Genomic DNA, 19,730 nt, shown 5'->3' with positions numbered 1-19,730 from the left:
AATTCGCGAAACGCCCGCGAAAATTCGCCCGAAAAAATTTGCCGGCGTAAAAAAAAAATTTTCGTCGCCGTCAAAAGACGGGCGCTGGCGTCAAAAACAAGACGCCGGTGCCGTTTCACGAAAACGGCGCAAATTCGCCCATCACTAATAATTGGTATATACAAAATTACAGGGCACCCCTCCATTTGCAGAAGCGGTTTGCCTTGGAGTGCGGATACTCATTTGAAAAAAAAAATTATATATTTAATATACACACACACACTGTATCAGTGTATAAAAATGTAGGAATATTTGTGACTACCACTAGTGATCAGGGTCATACCTGCTGTGCCGACGCGCAGCTGCTCCGAGTGTGTACGCATGCACATGCACTATGTTTTTGCCACAATCTTTTATTTCCTCAAGTTTTTTTCTGGTGCAAAATGCATTGGTCAGTGAATGGTTTTTCTCTCACGAAATGAGATTATGTCTGTGCTTTTCCTTGCGCCAAATACAATGGGCATTTTTTTTTTTTTTATTGTTTAAAAAATCTGATTTCTCTACCAAAACAAAAAGTCATGGCAAAATTCTACCATGGATTTATGAAAATTGTCACCACAAATTTGTTTCAGGCAAAAAATTTGCTCACCCCTAATTACCAGTGCATAACCATATTTTCAATTTGTAAGAGCAGAAAAATCATTCAATTTCAGAATCAGAATCCCATTTTGTATCTTGGTGCTGTCAGTTGCATATTTGCGTCCAGAGAGAAGATAATGCATGATCTTATTGCTAAATATTTTCACAATGGAGAAAACTGGGACGCGGTCATATTTATATAAGAAAACCCATTCTATGATTAAATAATAATGCTGGTATTAGGAAGGAGAAAGTTCTAAAAGGAAATGAATTCTGACATTCAGCCAAAATATAATTATTTTCAGATTTGCTCCTAAAAAAAATAGTTTTTGTGTTCTGATTAAGGCAGCTGTTGTCTGTCAGGATTTGGAAATCAATTTGCGATGTATACAATATCTAAGTATATGAAAGAAAGCTAGCCACAGATATACTGTATCAGGTTGCCAGGTGTAAAATAATTTTTCCTGTTTTTACCAAAATGCAGTTAAAAGAAAATATTTGAAGTCAATGTTTTCAATAACCACAAAAACAACTGTAAATTGAGTACCACGGTCTGCATCATACATTTAATTAATTTAAAGGTGAATTTTTTCTTTAACATGCTAACACGAAAGTATTCAAAACTTCAAAAAGAGTGGCCATCAATTGGTTTAGCCCAATTTGGCCTAGCGCATGGGTAGCAAAATCAGACTCAGATCCACTGATTTGATCACTTCGAAAAACAGCTCTTAAGGAATATGGTCCCCTGAAGTCAATGCCATTAATACTATGTATGTGTGTTTTATTGAACAGGACTGTGGTAAGTAATACTTTGCACAAGTCTGTCTGTTCTACAGTAGTTCATTTCTGTCAGGCAAACAGCATTTCGCATATTTTACAGCTCTAAATTAAATTTTAGACAAATCATTTTTAATTCTATTTTTCTCTTACTAGTATTGATTGTTTATGAAAGTCTCAACAACGATTTTAAAACGACAGCTATTGTTTATAACTAGAATTATCAGCAGGTAAGAAAACTAAAATGGCAAAGCAAGTAATTTTATGAAAACAATGTATTGTGTATTGATTAGTTCAAACCATAGATGACAATTCCGTAATTCTGAACTTTCTGGATAACACATCCCATACCTGTACTTTGTCTTCTGGAAAGTTTGGAGTCAACGTCTGCTGGTTGTTAAAATCCATTAGTTCTTACTGCATGGAACCCATGCCAGAATAATACAGTAGATATGGCATTTTGTATAGATGAACCTGTGACTTGGTATTTCCTTTGTAAGTCCAGCAGGGGTAGATCTAAAGAGAAGCCATCCACCTTCTTCATTTAGTAACAGACGTTGTTACCAACGTAAAGTTTCAGCTCGAAGGCTCCTTATGGCTGTGAAGGGTCTGATGAGCTAGAAAGAAATGTGAAGGTCTTTTATGTGATATATTGTATATATTGGGGAACTTGTATAATATCATATGTAAAATTAACCACTGAATCATCAACTAAGCCTGTGAGCTAAGAAAAACAGAGACCTGGAGCAGTTGGAGGCCATGCCCATTAGGACATCTCTGTGAGTTTAGCAAAGTGGCTATTGGGCTGCTGATGTTATATTTTGAAAGGCTGCCAAGCTACCAAAGAGCTCAGCATGGGGAGTAATCTGTCAGTTGTGTCTTTCTAAAGGCAGGGAGAAGGCTGAGCAGGTTAATTACATCTAATATCAATATAGCACAAAACTTGGGCATCACATACTGCTACCCCAAACAGATAGTGGACACTTGTTTGGAGAGTTGGGCATGGCAAAGAGAAAAGGGTTGTCATCAATGTACGTGGAAGGTGTGCTTATGCAGGAACACCATTCCTTTTATAAATAATGGACAAAACACTTTTAACATTCCAACTGCTCCAACACAAGTGTGGCCAGTCTGAAACGATCCATGTAAAAGAAGCCTGTTAGAACATGCCTTAGGTGTATCCTTGAACAGAAGGAGAGGCATAATGTAAATCAGTAACTAATTAATATGCTATGACCATCCACGGCATTACTCCTAGGGGGCAAGGAAACAAAGTCAAAGAAGCAGATCTTCAAAGTTATGGATCCAATAAGGCTTCTGCCTTCTATTGCCTGCAGTCCTTTTGTATCTTTCATTATTCTATTCTGTGTGGTAGAATCAATAGCAAAGCAAAGAACATTAGTCAGTGCTCAGAAAATTCCAAGAAAGCGTTCAAATGCATTTCCATGCCCAGCTAAGGATCACCCATTAAACTCAAGTTTGATATTGTAGGCAAATCAACAAAACATGCACTTAATGCGTTTTTGAGAACTGAGATACTGAGATTTAGAAAATCAAACTTCAAATGGTTCATTGATAAAACAATAAGGGGAAGACTTTGAAGGCTAGTGAAGCAATAAGGAGGTATGCTGCTGGCTGTAATATTGCATAGCAAAGAGTGAGAAGGCCAGGTTGTTGCTAAGCAACACACCTTACAGTCATTGGCAGAGCCCTACCTTTACCTTGGATAATCTTCCTTGTTAGAAAATGCATCAATGTGGTAAACTGCAAAATGATAAAGAAATAGTTAGCCTGAATGCATTCATACTTAGAAGTACAGGTATGGGACCTGTTACCCAGAATGCTCGGGACCTGGGGCCTTCCGGATAATGGATCTTTAATTTGGATCTTCATGCCAAAGTCTACTAGAAAATCATGTAAACATGAAATAAATCCAATAGACTGGTTTTGCTTCCAATAAGGATTAATTATATCTTAGTTTGGATCAAATACAAGGTACGGTTTTATTATTATAGAGCAAAAGGAAAGCACTTTTAAAAAATTTGGATTATTTGAATAAAATGGAGTCTATGGGAGACAACCTTTCCATAATTTGGATCTTTCTGGATAATGGGTTTCCGGATAACAGATCCTATATCTGTATTGTGCACCGACCTGTTTTGCATAAAGCTTGTTATCTGCAACTTCGTGACTATTTTATAACAAATTCATATGGGTCAGGATTGGTGAGATGATGGTGATTATTACAACAAATGTATGGTCCCAGATTGGCAATCATAGTGGTAATATTGTTCTTTTAGCAAGGTTATTGGCCAGGGGCTTCACTTATTCTGCTAACTCAGCACAAATTCTCTTGAAGCCACCTGTGGTAATTCCATGTAGTAGTTGAATGTCCTCTTGACCCACTAACATTGACTATGGGGAGCACAGAATATTACAAAATACTTTAAGTCAATCATATTAAAACACATTAAATTAGAATTTTAACCTTCAATCTTGTAATTCCATGATCTAATTGTACCACCTTGTTGACACTTTATAAGAAAGGCACTTGCATATTTGAAAAGTATATTCTTAGGGATGAAATTTGGAACTTTATAGCTCTCCATGAAGCCACAAACCTATGTAAAACAATGACTGATGTATTACAAGGGTGTTTAATTTACATCCCTCATTAAAGGTATACTGTCATGGGAAAATGTTTTTTTCAAAGCACACCAGTTAATAATGCAGCTCCAGCAGACTTCTGCACTGAAATCCATTTCTCAAAAGAGCAAACTGCTGCCTACACACTACTATTACAACTAAAAAAATACACTTGCTGGTCCATGAATTAAATTTTACATTAAAATGAATTATTTGCAGTGTAAACAGTGTAATTTAAAAATAAAAACATCATAAAAATCATGACAGAATCCCTCCAGCCTTCAGAAATGAGCATCTGAAAAGTAACATGTAAAGCAATATGTTTGAAATTGGAAGAAGATAAACACATCATGAAACGCTTTGTCCTATAGTAAATATGAATTATAAGATCATGTGGGAAATGTGGTAGACATGTATACATTATGTTTAACTGTGTTTTTTTAGTGACAGGCCTACCTTGGCTCAGCTGAACTTGGGCCTGTGGGTTGTGGCAGCATCATTTTCATGCAAGAGCGGTCACCAGAGTGTATGGCAGAGGCTTCTTTCTTTCAGAATTGTATCTTCTCCCCCTGGAGTACTATAGAACTCCAGATTAATTAACTTTTTGTATGAGAATGTTTAACCAAACTTGAATTAGGAGCTGCTTATTTTGTGAATAATGATTGATTCTGAAGTCCATGGGTAGACCCTCTCAAAATGATACAGTTAATTAAAGATTACAGTGTCCCAGATGGAGATATAATCTGTGGAGTTTCATTTCAGCACTATGCAAAATTAAAATAAAATGTAGTTAAATATTTCGTAGTGAAAATCTCTTCCTCTATGCCAGAAGAAAAGGCAAATCTTTAGTTCAGCGGTTCACTGAAGCACTCCTTATGTTCCCAAAATGAAAAGTAATCAATGTGTAGATAACTTGTGCTATTTACAGGCTCATTTCTAGCTTCTCTTTTTATATTTCATACTTCAGAGTATTGCTAATATGAACACTACTTTTTTTCTTTACAAAAACAAATGGAAATGTACCATTCCTAAGAAGGAAACTATCTCAAACCATAGACTGGCTGTATTAAATGCAAAAAGGTGAGCCATTGCAATATTATATTAATACAGGTATAGGATCCCTTATCCGGAAACCCGATATCCAGAAAGCTCCGAATTACGGAATGGCTGTCTCCCATAGACTCCATTTTATCCAAATAATCCACATTTTTAAAAATGATTTCCTTTTTCTCTGTAATAATAAAACAGTAGCTTGTACTTGATCCCAACTAAGATATAATTAATCCTTATTGGAAGCAAAACCAGCCTATTGGGTTTATTTCATGTTTAAATAAATTTCTAGTACACTTAAGGCACGAAGACCCAAATTACAGAAAGATCCGTTATCCGGAAAACCCCAGGTCCCGAGCATTCTGGAAAATGGGTCCCATACCTGTATGAAAAACACAATGTAGTTTTCCTAGAGGGAAATGATCACAGAACATTTAGGGGCATATTTATCATAGGTCAAATTCAAATTGACTCCAGATTGATTGTAGGAGGTCCCCCATAGGCTAAAACACCAATTCGGCAGGTTTTAGATGGCAAATAATCGAATTCGAATTCTTAAAGAGAAATTACATGATACATTTCAAAATTTGAATTTAAATTTTTTTTAAACTGGAATTGAATTTGGAGTATTTGTCAAATTACACTAAAATTAACTCAGAAATTTTCAATTTAACCCTTGATAAATCTGCCCCTTATAGCCTTATTAAGTGATTCATAGTTTGGCATATCTTTAGTCATTTTATTCTTGTAGGCTTTGGTGGAAAAAACTGGTACAGTATTAAGTTTAAAGACTAATTGTACTGTGGGGGGTAATTTATCAACAGTAGGCAAATCTACACATTGGCAATAACCCCTATCAGTGATTGGCTTTTTTTTTTTCAGCCAGCTGCACATGGAACAATAAAAGCCAAAATATGATTGATTGACATAGGTTACTGCCTAGATGCAAATGTCCTCAGTATTGACAACTGAACCCCAGTTATTTTGAATTTACTTTTGAATTGTCAGTAATTTATGAATTACTGACAATTTCGAAGAATTTGCAGAGTGCTAGATTTCCATTCAAACACACCCGATTTGTTCATTGGTTTGAATGAATCTGGGAAGGTTTGAGCTTTATATTCATTTGGCAAGAAAATGTTGGCAAGTGGAATATTTTTTTTCAATATCTAAATTAAATTTCATGTTGTTGCTTAATCGATTTGCTTGCAAATTTAGTTTTTACACAGATTTTCCGTACATAATCATATAAAATGTACTGTGTAACAGTTGACTATTCATAACACTGCACAATTTACTGAATTTTCTCACAAATGATAAAGCACAATGGCAACAATAACCCGAGGCGCATTTTAACAGTTACGTACCCATATATAAGTTTGGTATTTTGTTCCGTTGTGTTTAGGGACCCTTGACAACATGATTGAAAATATGAATTACTGAAGTTCAGCAAAAGAGGGGGAAAGGGTCAGGGGAGTTGGGTATCCTTAATGTTGATGAATAATAGTATGGACACCCATAGACCGACCATTTTGCAAAGGTGTGAGGCATGCCTTGCATCCTCTTGTGTAGCTGCTGTATATTCTATATTTAGTCCTGCACCACTTTCAGTAGCGTTTTTACACGCAGGAAGAGTTTTATGTCAAAGCTTCAGTATCTCACTTTGTAAGAGAAATGTCTCCATGACAATTTAATAAAGTACTTTAATACTGATGTGAAGCAGAGGCCATGCCAGACCTTGAAACATTATGTCAAGCTTGATGTGTCCCTCAGAAAGCTACAGGATAAAGAATTATTTCCAGATGACAGAACAGTAAATGGCAAAACGCTGGGGTCGTGAATAATTCTTAGGTGTTGAGCAGTTCCGAGTGTTGTTCAACTGCTTGTGTGACATGAGAGTGTATTTTTTGTAAAAGTTTAAAAACAAAATTCATAACGGTTTCTTTAGCCTGGTACTTAGATACATGACTCTATATACAGCACAAGAGCCAGATTGATTCCGATAGCTGTGAATCGTGTCATTCCACCTGTTCAATAACTGCAGGAGCAAACAACAATGTCCTTTGAGACTATCCCACTTAGAATCCATCCTTGATAAATCAGTACTACGGAAGCAATGGGTCAGAATTACCCAACTCATTATTCTCAATGCACTCGCATGGTTGCATTTCATACCATTAGCATGAATCAGAGGAAAGCTATATATATATATATATATATATATATATATATATATATATATATCTCCATTTATCGGCACGCACCACTCTATACAATATGTGGTTGTTGGAATAAAGTTTTGCTACTTGTACTCATATGACTGACCCGTGAGTGCTTTCATCTGGTGGAGTATATATATATATATATATATATATATATATATATATATATATATATATATATATATATATATATATATATATATATATATATATATATATATATATATATATTTTTTTTTTTTTTTTTTTTTTTAAATGAGTGTATATCGATATAAATTTCTCTATATCTATCTATCTATATATCTATATCTATATCTAATATATATTTCACAAGCATAAATAGGATGTTCATCATTTGAAGCACCTAAACCTCTGATAGTTCTATTATATAGGTTGTGCTTTCCATTATGATAAATTACCAATGTGATTAACCAAGAACATCTCATATCTAAAAAGAATTTATGCTTAGATGTGCTCAGACGGTTTATACGATTGTTTGGCTTACTGTTCAGGCTGTGCCAAAAATATACAAGTTACCAGTGTATGGTGAAGCAATGTGAGACCTCTATCCAATATTATTTAGAATCCTCCGGAGTAGTCAGTAATAAATGTTATTTTATACAATACCCTGACACATGCAATCTGAGGATTATATCTAAATCTGTTAGGTCATGGCTTAATAGATAAAAATAAGCTGGTAGAGCCCTGCTGAATACATTCTAGGAACAAAATTTCCACAGAAAGGTTCTTGCCACATATAAACAGTGGAAGTTTATCCAGCTAGTTCACAACAATTTCATTTATATTAACACAAAACCCTTCTGTAGGGAGCTAATGGTTTAACCAACTGTGTTTACTTACATGTAGTACTAAAATTGTTTTTAAAAAAGTGAATACAGGTATGGGATCCATTATCTGGAAACCCTATATCCAGAAAGCTCAGAATTACTGAAAGGCAGTCTCCCATAGACTAAATTTTATATAAATAATCCAAATGTTAAAAAATGCTTTTCCCCTTTTCCCTATAATAATAAAAATATATAATGAATCCTTATTGGAAGCAAAATCAACCTATAAGGCTTATTTCATGTTTATATGATTTTCTAGTAGGTAAGGTATAAAGATCCAAATTATGGAAAGATACATTATCCCAGCTCCCAATCATTCTGGATTACAGGTCCCATACCTGTATGGAGACCAACTGAATAATAATCATATTAGAATATGAACATGCTAAATTATTATCTAAATTATCTGAAGTTAAACTTCATCTTTAGCCCCATGCGCTCAAGACAGTAATGAGTCCTCAGATAAGGGTTATTGAACCTACTTGCCTTGTTGGACCATGGCTCTGGCATATTGATTATGGAATCCAGAGGGATTCTCAACAGCAGTCATTTTTCCCTATTTATTAGCATTTTCCTGAATGTCAGTTAGAAAGGTGTTTTAAAGAATGGACACGTTTATCAAACAAGACTATTTCTTTCTTTGTAATTGGCTTTTGGAGCTCAGTTGTAGTATTGAGCTCTAATATCTATCTGAATCATTAATTCCTGATGCATATTAGATCTTTACAGGAAAGGAAACCTAAAATATTAAATATGATGTGCTTCTTTTTTATGAGCAGTAAATATTACCACTGAATAATGCAGTAACCCCATGATAAACATTATATTTGTCAGCTATTGGATGCCAGTTGATCCAGTTCATGTACCTAAAACTCTATCTGTGCAAAGTGCTAAAATACCAACATCCCCTATATATGGGGAACAGGAATGAGGACTTCAAAAGCTTTATAATAAATGTCAAGAGGGGTTTTAATTTATCTTGGGATCTACAAGCAGCCATTGAGATTAGTTCTTAGCTAAAATAAACTAGCACACCAGTTTTTGTTATACCAATGTTTCACCACCAATGCCAGTCAGGGTACCTAAGTAGTCCAAAGCTCGGGCAGAAGTCTTTTGTACTTCGAAACTCGACCCTTGATAAATCTGCCCCTTAATCTCCTTTTAGCCTTTGAGAAAGGCTAGGGATCTAGCCGAAGCGTCAGTTCTTTTTTACTAAATAAAAACCTTTTTTCTGCATAAGCCCTGTGTGTGTGAGCTTCCATTGAGCCTGCATACTATTTTTACAGCTTTGCACCCAGGCACCGTACTATTTTACATGTGTTGTGCCATCATCGGACGATGTATAAATGAATATATATATATATATATATATATATATATATATATATATATATATATATATATATATATATATATATATATATATATATATATATATATATATATATATATATATATATATATATATTCAATTCTATTATCAATTCTATACTGCAAAACCTTTTACTGTACATGGAACAGTTTTTAAACGTTGCTGCACCAGTACTACTGGAAATAAGATCACTGCAAAATTAGTAAATCTCAAAATGTGTCAAGACTTTGAGTTATACTACATTTAATCAATGTCCTAAATCAAAGATAATGAAAAATGGCTGTAGAGGGGAAAACATGACACTTGTCTCCTAGTGGGAGAAAGCCATTTGGATTTGTTAACTCAAGTGTCAGGAGATATTGACTGTAATGTGGGCAATGTCCCTTAAGGATTAAAAAGAAAGGTAGGCGATACTATCCATGTACCTAGAAGTGACAAAAACTGAGAAAACTACAAGTAATATATACATTATGCTTGGTGTCTTTCCTGTTTCATAGGTATAGTGTCAGTCTGGCTGTCATCAGAAATTCTGAACTAATGACCAGGTTTAAACGTTTTTAAAGCAATAAGTATTAAAGCAGCCTGCAGTAAAAAAGAAGAAAAATTGTGATAGTTATGGGATCTATAATCTGGAAAGCTTGGATCCTGGAGTTTTCCAAATAAAGGGTTTTAATTTGGATCACCATACATTAAATTTGCTAAAAACATTTAAACTTTAAATAAACCCAATGGGATTATTTTGCCACCAACAGGGATTTATGCCGTTTTGCTAACAACAATACCTGGTACTATAATTACAGAAAAATCGTTTTTTTTAAAAAAATGTAATTACTTGCTTAAAGTCAGATATCAGTGATGGAAGAGATCCTATTTGTGAATAGTGAGCCACGGGAAATTGGCCTCTAGGCCCCAGGTTCAACAAAAGAATCTCTTTTAGTTCAGTTTAAATTTGCTTATAGAAATGGCATAGTTTGTCTTTCAGACAGAGACAAAAGAATGATATGCTAGAGGTGTGGTTGGTACCCCGAGTTATCATGTGTTGTTGTTTACAGGCACAAAGGAAACATCATTCAGTTAAAATGTCCCTATGTATATTACCCCCTTTTAGCAAAATTCCTTATATGCTTGGTTTTACCACTTGCATCACAAGATTAAGACATTTAAGTGTCTCCTTCATGTGAATCAGTAGAATATACAACTTTATATTGGCTCTCAAAAGTGTCAAACAGGATTTTTATGCTCTCATAGCAAACACACACGTAGCCAATTAGCACAGCCTTTACTGTATATAATTACTGTTGGCCTCATTAAAACAGCATGCTTCCTAACTGGAAGCCTGGATTTTTGTGATGAACCAAGCATGACCAACCCTGCCCACATATACAAAGGCATTGATTGCATTAAATTAAAATAGTTCTAACACACAGCTTTATTTGGTTGTGGCTATCTCATAACTTTCGAAGTGAAAGTTACCTTGAGTGGGACAAATAATTTAAAGGGATTTCCATCTGAAATTGAATGTAAATTGGCAGTTTTCTGATTGCAATTATTTGCTTTTTTACTGCTTTTCTATTTTGGATCATTTTAACCACATAACTTATTTCTGAGTCTGAATTTCTTATTTTATGCTTTATTACTTACCATACTTTATAAGACCTCCCCTGTTCATCTCCAAGTCAGGTATTCAGGCCAGTGGCTATTTGCTAATGTACATGGAACCCCCTACAATAAATATGGAAAGCTGCAGAACAAAAGTTAATTTCATAGCAAATCAAAGGCCAAGTGCATACATTCTTAGAACCTCTTGACTTCATACTAAAATCTCAAGGTTAACATACTCTATAACTTAATGTTCTATTTATTTACATATATAATCAAAAAATATTCTAATTCTACACTGTGGGAGACATGTTGGTGGATGATGGTGAGCGAGAACTATGAAGGCCAAATGCATAAAATTAATGAATTTTGACATTTATATAAGACTAGAATGACAGCTGAACTATACAGATCTCCTGGCAGTAGCTTTTGTTTTTAAGAGCAGGCATACATTCCATGCTAAGGTTTTCTTCCTTACCTGAATTGCTCTGAGCAACTTGTTTTTTTTTTACTGTCAAGATTATTTACAACAAATTGTCCTTTTTTTGCCTGGATGCTAATTAATGCCTTTGGCTAGGATACACTGAAGCAAAGATATGCTTCCACATGTTCTAATCGGTGAGAGAAGAGAACTATTAATGTACAGAATGTGCCAGGGTTGCCATAGCTGCAATGCAGATGGGGCTTAGTGAAATCACAACATTTCTATGAGGTTCATGAAGATCTCTATTCTTAAATAAATATCATTTTTACAACTCTGTTGTGAAATAACCTTTAGCTGGTTGTGGTATTTCCAGATGTAGGAAGAATGCATCACCAAAAGTCTTTTACACATACACACTACTATTATCAGGGTCAAGCAACTGGTGGCCGATGTTAAGATTTGTACTGTGAATGCTTGGACATATGCTACTCTTGCTCCTAATCTTCATGCTGGGGTATAAAATAAGAGATCTTTGCCCCTTTTGCAATCAATTGTTATGCCTAATCAGATCAAACGGAGAATATGGCCCGTAGGACAATTATCAGATCACATAGGGGGGCTATGTGAAGCCATATCTGAAGAGATATAGCTTTGGTCTTATAAATGGGTCAATACAATTTTAATGTGGCTAAAAGAAGCTAAGTAGCAATGCTGCCCATGTATAAACAACTGTTCTGATATATTTGGACTTATCTTTCTACTGTAAGTAGAATAATCCAAGCAAATCTCACATTGATTTCTATGGATTACTGTACTGGGACGCATTTTCCTTGCGTTAGTAAATGAGCCTTGTACCTTTGTGTGTCATATATTTTTCTACGATCTTTATTAAATACACAGCATTCAACAGGGAAAACATTCACTGCGTTCTGAAATTGCCCAAAATCTCCCCAACATTTTGCCATGCAAACTTGCAGTCCATCACAAACAAAAGTTAAGATGTAAATGATCACTAAATTCCAGTGTATTGTTTACTGGATCTGTTATCCAGAAAGCTCCAGATTACAGGATGACCATCTCCCATTTTATCCAAATAATTCAAATTTTTAAAAAATATTTCCTTTTTCTCTGTAATAATAAAACATTACCTTGTACTTGATCCAAACTAAGGTAGAACTTAGTTTGGAAGCAAGTGGACGTGTATTGGTTTATTAAAGGTTTAAATGATTTTTTACTAGACTTAAGGAACGAAGATTATCCTGAAACCCCAGGTGCAGAGCATCGTGGATAACAGGTCCCATACCAGTACAAACATTTCCTTCTCTGAATTGTTGTGTTTATATTAAGGAGGAATTGAGTATGCATCAGCTGTAAAAGAAATAGTAGGGTGGCTCTGAATTATAAATGCACACAATTTTCTGTGAATACCTATTTTGTTATAGGATGCAGTAGTAAATGTATGAAGAGAAGCCCTGTTAATTGACCCAAGGTATGACCTGTAACTTTATTTTCACTAAGTACATAGAATGTTGCAACTCACACAAATAAATTCTCTTCTGCTTACCAAGAATTCTCTCCTTTGATTGTTGGTCTTCTGGCATTGCTGATCGCACAACAAGCCTAGTTAACATTAGGTTACAAATAAAAAGAAGCCCCTGGCTGCAATGGAATTGACCTTTTATAGATTTGCCGTTATGTAGATTTAACATCACTCCGAGTTAAGATTTCCTACTTTTAAATAATGGGATAAGTAGAAAACTGGAATTGAAAAATAATACTGTGATGAACACCTAATCTTCTTTTACTGCCTGGGGAAATACATTTTTTTTTTTTTAATCCACAAATCTCTGGATGTGATTTGACAGCAAAACACACAATTTCCTTGTGGAATAAACATTGGTTAGATTGTCAACTAGAATTGTTAAGGAAACATAATTTAGCCATTCATTGTTGCAATGTCCGTACTCCATACTCCATCACAGGAAAGCATTAAACAATATGAACACTATCAACGGTAGATTCAGAAATCAGTAAAGCCTCCATAGACAACAGCAAAAATGAGCTGTACATCATTCCATGGGATTCTGTTTTTTCTGCCTTGGCTGAGGAAAATACTAGGGCTGCTTAGATCCACTACTTGAGCGGAATTTGGAGTACACCTCTCCAGATCACAGTCCTTTCTATGAAGTATGTATGGCCTCAGATCTAATTAGAACATCTATCCCTTTCTATTCCTAGACTCACATCAAGGTATGTCTGTTGCTTCAATGCCAGGGGCACACTGATAACTTGTGCAGGTCATGGTGCAGTCTAAAGCTTCTTCTGTGAGAATCAGATTTTAAAGGGGTTATCAGTGGCATAACTAGGCCCCCCTGCAAAAAAACCTTCAGAGGGGCCCGATGCACTCCGATCCCCATCCTGCCGCCCACTTACAATCTCACCTATGTCCCGCCTCGACTTGCATCCCCTTCATCGCCGGTAAGAGAGCGGCTGGGGTGGAGGGGGTTTTCTTATTAGCTATAGAGGAAGCAGACCCCACAGTCCAGGCCCTGCCCTGCCACTGGGAGTTATTCACCTTTCAATTAACTTTTAGTATGATGTAGAGAGTGATATTTTGAGACAAATGGCAATTGGGTTTTTTTTAATTATTTTTAGGCTTTGAATTTTTAGCTTTGTATTCAGCAGCTGTCTAGTTTGCAGTTTCAGCAAATACAGTAGCATTAACAATACATTTGTAGCCGTACAGAGCATTTGTTTTATAGATGGGGTCAGTGACCCCCCTTTTGAAAGCTGGAAAGTGTCAGAAGAAGAAGGCAGATCATTCAAAAAGAAGTATGAAAAATTAAAAATTAAGGCCAGTTGAAAAGTTGCTTAGAAATACCCATTCTGTAACATACTAAAAGTTAACTTAAAGGTGAACCACCCCTTTAAGGCAGTATTTAGACAGGTTGGTAGGCTTCAGGGAAAAAATGATTATTAGTATTACTCCTAATCTCATACGGTAATGTTTCTCATCAGCCAGTACAGGTGAGTATCTTGTATCAGTATCTCCAAATAACTTCAGGGTCGGAATGGCGCAGTCGGGGCCCACCGGGTTGTGAACCTCGGGGGCCCCGTGCGCATGCGCAAAAACTAGTGAGCATGCGCGAACGTCAGGCCCAACGCGCTCATGCGCCAATGGCGATTAAACAGCGCCGATCAACTTTTATTGCGGTTCTGGGGCCAATCTAGGACCAGGACTGGACTGGCGGGGGCCCAAGAGGGCCGGGGCTCACCGGGTTTTTTCCCGGTTTCCCGCCGGCCCAGTCCGACACTGCATCACTTAACTGGAATCATATACAGAATTGCTGAAATGTGTAGACTGAGTCTCCAAAGCTGAAAGATCTGAATAACTGGTGCTTGAATTTCAGATTACAGTTAAGCATACCTATGATGAACTATTCTGAGCAGTCAGAATAGGTTAAAATACAAAAAATCACTACGCATTGCTGGAGGACTTCAGTAGTGGATTGATCAAGACCAAAATGAAACCTGACACTTTCATATTCTCCATTATTCCCTTTAAAGCAATATTTTTGGGAAATATCATAATCAGTGGATCAACTGCATGCCGGGCTCTTCAGAGGGACCCAGTGCAAACCTACCTGGCCCTCCCTCCACCCATTTGTGCACCCTGGCCGATCACACGGGGTCTGCCTCCTCTTTAGCCATAAGAACCCCCTCCAACTGTAATCTTAACTACCCAGCATGAGTAGCCTGGGAACGGCGGACACAATCGGATGGGGAACGGACGTTGCACCCCTCTGACGATTTTTTTGCAAAGTGTTAAAATTTCATCATGTACACCAAGATGTCTTTGCCTTATATTATGTAAAAACATAAATTTCCTGTAGGTTCAGAGCTGTGGGAAAATGTATACTTTAGGTATGTTTAATGTGTGAAGGCTGTTACACGTTATTATAAGTGCTTTTAAATGCATATATATGCTTTTATTGCGTTCGTTTTTTAAAAAAACATAAGTGCATTTTTAAAAACGCATAAATGCATTTTTGTCAGATCTAAACACAGCCTTCTATTCTATTGGTTTCTGAATTCATGTCAGGTGTATGAAAATGCAGCATGCTGTGTCTAGGCACCTTGCTACTTTAATACCGGCCACATGAATCCACATCCTACATACTATATGCATGCTGCAGACTGAATTTATTTATGTGCCACTGTGTAGCACGCATATAAATTAAATTGCTAATTAGCCATGCAGAATGTAGATTCAAAATGTGGGCAGTATTCAAAAAAAATTGAATAAAGCACAGCCAGACAGAATATCATGGAATTAATACATTTTGGTGTGCTCAATCCGGCTTCTCAAACACATAAAAAAAAGCGTGTCTTTATGAGCCCTTAGTAAGGTATCTTAATAGGAGATGCACCAACATAAATTCATCCCCTGTGCACATAGTTTCTCTTTGAAACTACACATTTTAAACGCACTTACTGTAGGTACTTAGGATCAGTTAATCCCTGCTAACTGCATTTTTTTTTTTTTACATGCCCCCATGTTTACAGATAATCTGGCCAAAATACTAGGAACCCATGCTGGAGACTGACGTGACAATTGTAAAACTGTTAAATTAAGCAGCCATTTGACATGTGGATACAATGTCAGCCTTTAACCTTTTCCGTGCCATAGATTTAGCATTTTTGGTTACCAGTTAATCTTTGCGGGAAAGCACATTGTCTGGAAACATGCAGTCTAGGTTGAGATGAATCCAGCAGCACAAAAGGGGTCAAAAGTTGTGAAATTTCAATTCTAACAGCAAAAAAAGTTAAATCAAGGCTCTTACATATTAGCTGTTATTTTCTGCATTTGACATGCAGGTTACATTACCCGTTAGATAATCAATTCCATTATATTTTGCCTGTTTGTACTCAACTGCATTTTATTGTAGTCATGGTTCATTCTGCTTTTGGAACGCGCTGCAAATTTTTTTTTTGCACTTGACGAGCATTCAAAAGGACAATAGAATAGAGAGTTGTGATTGGGCCTCCAGAAACCACACATATACTTTAAAAGAAAAGACAGCAATAAAAATAAACGCACTATATGCATCTTTATGCCCTCCACACTCATTTGTAAAGGCACCAAATTAGCACTAATAAAAAAATAACACTGACATAACAAATACATGAGGCATATTCAGAGGAAAGCTGCCTAAAAAGTTGTTAGATAAATATCTACTTAAGACATGTTTTTCCCCTGATCTCTCCACTAATGGGATGTAGCATTATATGTCGTGGCATTATATGTCCAATTAATTCAGCATTAATGCTGAAAACCCCAATGTTGCTATTATAGAATAGTTAAATGGACTGAGGGGAATCATGAACCCATTGCATCCAACCCACAGTGTTCCCAGTTACCTCTGTCCTTCTCCTGAAGAAAGCAAAGCAGAAATGGCAAATTCCCATGCATCTTACTACAGCACTTCCACACCTGCTCCTTAATTCCCTTCCCCCAAAACCTCCAATAATGGCTGCTCTGATTTTGTGTTTCCGCATGTAGATATACACATAGCCATCCCTCTTGTGGGATCTGAATACTACAAATGTGTTCATTGTACCCAAAATACAAATCATCAGCAAAGTATCCAACAGAGAATTGGGTGTTCCAGTTTTCCCCTTTCCCTTTAAATGGGGACACATACAAAAATGCACGATAAGCCAAGTCTGCACATTTAGGGCAAAATAACTCTATGCAACATGCACTTTCCGGGCATCATTGGAAATCATATTGCCCTTTTTGCCACATCTAATGAAACCCATTTTAGACAATAAAGTACCTCTTGTCTTCATGTAAAGCTGCGGTTCAGTTATCAGAGTTCACTTGGTAGGCCCTGCCCACAGTCAGTTTCTTTAACTATCCCTTTAATAACTTCTGGCCACTTGCTGGGTTTGGTGGAATAGCCAGCTGCATCAGAAAATGGTGATTTCTGGAAAACTGAGCTGGCTTGTGCTGCTGCCTCTAAGTGGACAGAATGGTCCAATATTCCTGGTGCTTTTGGCGCCTGAAAAAACGGCTCCTTTTCCAAGGTAAGAAACCAGACTAATTTTAATTGTCACAAAGAAGGTATTTGTATGGTCCTGCCAGCAGTTCTAGGCAACGTGTCTGTTCACACATCACTGATTTCTAATGGGATGTATTTCTTATACATTGTGCGCACACTTATATAGAAAAGTTCTAGAAGCTAAAATTAAATTGGACATTTTGGACTTTAAATATCTCTAACCGTAGGTTCAGCAGTAGTTAAAACACACCTGACTGTCAAATGTTGGCAGGTATTTTGGGAGTTGTAGTTCAGATATAAATGCCAAGGAACTGCAATATTACTTGTTGCATGCTCAGGGTATTCCTAATTTAACTACTCTCCACAAAGGCAGCACATCTACATGCATCAGCAGCTTTTGTTTTTAAATAGACAAATGAAACTTACTCTGTGTGGGATTAGGCTAAACTTTAGGCCCTGAAGGATGTGTAGTTCATAAATCTCCCTCTTTAAAGGGCACGCATGCTGTAGTGACTTGGTTTATTAGTGTCCACAACAGGATTACCAACAAAAAAAAGGAAAATTAATTTCTATGAAAATGCAAGCCATTTGGTTGCCTACCCAGCATTACACTAGGATAACTCTTATATATTCCTTAATAATGTTGTTGTTCTTAAGCCAAGCAGCGTGGCAGCCTCCACTAGTGAAATCTTCACTTATAGCCACAGCTCTACTTTATTCCATTACGCACAAAAAAAACGATTGGGGTAAAAGAATATTTTTTTAAGGGGTAGTTCACATTTCAGCATGTTACAGATTGGCCAATGTTAGCAACATTTGAAATTGGTCTAGGGTAATTTGAACAGATCGCTACTGACAGTTCAAACTGGAGAGCTACTGAACAAAAAACTAATTAAAAAAAACAACAAAATGAATGGGAAATGAAGGCCAATGTAATTCTCTACATTATACAAAGTTAATTTAAATGTAGCAAAGTTAATATATGTTTATTTATTTTACCAGTATTAGAAGAAGACCGAGCAGGAGAGTCCCTGAGCATATTTATATGTCTAGTTTATTGCACCCCTGGTTGATTCTAATGCCCACAGCACTTAATAAACTAGCAGAAGGTTCACCATAGTGTTTTATTTTCAAAATCATAACCTAAGGAGATCCACGCCAGGCACCAGTAGGCACTTTGTCACCTTGGAAGACATTTATTTGTGTTTGTAAAACATCTATATACACAGCATATATATATCTGAGTATGGGTCACATTTGGAGGTTTTATAGCAAAAGTATTTCATGCCTTAATATTTCTTCTCCATAAATTGCATACATGCTACGGCAATCCTTCTAGGCTCCTAACTGATACTTCCAGTAATCCAGCTCAAACCTATTGCAAGTGTTCATATGGTTTCTATAATATACAGACTGCAGTGACATAGCTAGTTCCCTAAAGTGGCAGTTGGGGGTCATTGGAAAAAAGTGTGTGTGGCTGCAGGTATCAAATATAAAACTAGTGTATGTAGGTCATTGGGCTGCTTTTTCTGCCCCCCCCCCAGATAATCTTTCTTGTATAACCTTCCCTTTCTTCATTAACCTCTTCCACCTCAGCCAAAGGCTTCTATGCTCATATATTTCTTTTGAGACCACTACTGTCAAACTTGGCATGCCACGCACATTCTCATTTTCTCTGACAGTGACCTTTCACTGCAGTGTCCTAGTTCTGTTTTCAAGGACAGACAAACCCAGTGTTTGGGGATTTCTCCTCTTCTAAATATATTGTTGTGTGCAGGAAAAGCACAAATTGTGGCTTCCCTTTATTTGAGTAGCTTCATACTTTATGTCCAGACTTGTATGTGTTTTATTTTCACTATTTTGGATTTGGCCGAACCCCCGAATCCTTTGTGAAAGATTTGGCCGAATACCGAACCGAATCCGAACCCTAATTTGCAAAGGCCACCGAGGCCTAGGGCAGCAGGATTTTATGGGGATGCCACACAACCACATCTACATGGGTTCGGAAACACTGGGGATACGCGGAAAATACAATATTTTTGAAAAATTTCCTGTGCGCCAATCCCCAGTGCTCCAGACCGGATAAAAATAATTTGCGGATGTGCACAA

At 36.5% G+C, this 19,730-nt stretch overlaps 1 protein-coding gene and 1 long non-coding RNA gene across 10 annotated transcripts in view; one reads left to right on the top strand and one right to left on the bottom strand.

Annotated features, from left to right (window-relative positions):
• Positions 1-19,730, top strand: part of LOC108696538 (1-phosphatidylinositol 4,5-bisphosphate phosphodiesterase eta-2-like) — a 400,157-nt gene that overhangs the window by 248,442 nt on the left and 131,985 nt on the right. Inside the window, exon 1 of one of the 8 annotated variants that reach the window (XM_041569342.1) lies at positions 17,514-17,646. The exons of the other annotated variants lie outside the window; for them this stretch is intronic. Within the exon in view, the coding sequence (XP_041425276.1) occupies positions 17,592-17,646 (55 nt within the window). The 5' untranslated portion in view covers positions 17,514-17,591. Of the gene's footprint in view, positions 1-17,513; positions 17,647-19,730 lie in introns of those variants that run through there. 8 annotated transcript variants of the gene reach the window in all.
• LOC108696539 lies at positions 1,158-17,526 on the bottom strand. Of its 2 annotated transcripts, none has more exons than XR_001932283.2 (4): positions 17,397-17,526; positions 11,175-11,274; positions 3,117-3,159; positions 1,158-2,012 (listed from the first exon to the last, which is right to left on the bottom strand). It is a non-coding gene; the product is annotated as an uncharacterized LOC108696539 (long non-coding RNA). The 2 variants fall into 2 exon arrangements; XR_001932284.2 differs by lacking the exon at positions 17,397-17,526 and adding an exon at positions 16,978-17,078.

The sequence above is a fragment of the Xenopus laevis genome, chromosome 7L, assembly GCF_017654675.1.
Source record: "Xenopus laevis strain J_2021 chromosome 7L, Xenopus_laevis_v10.1, whole genome shotgun sequence".
Taxonomy (NCBI): Eukaryota; Metazoa; Chordata; class Amphibia; order Anura; family Pipidae; genus Xenopus; species Xenopus laevis.
Note: the sequence above shows the minus strand (reverse complement) of the source record. Positions and strands in the feature narration are given on the sequence as shown.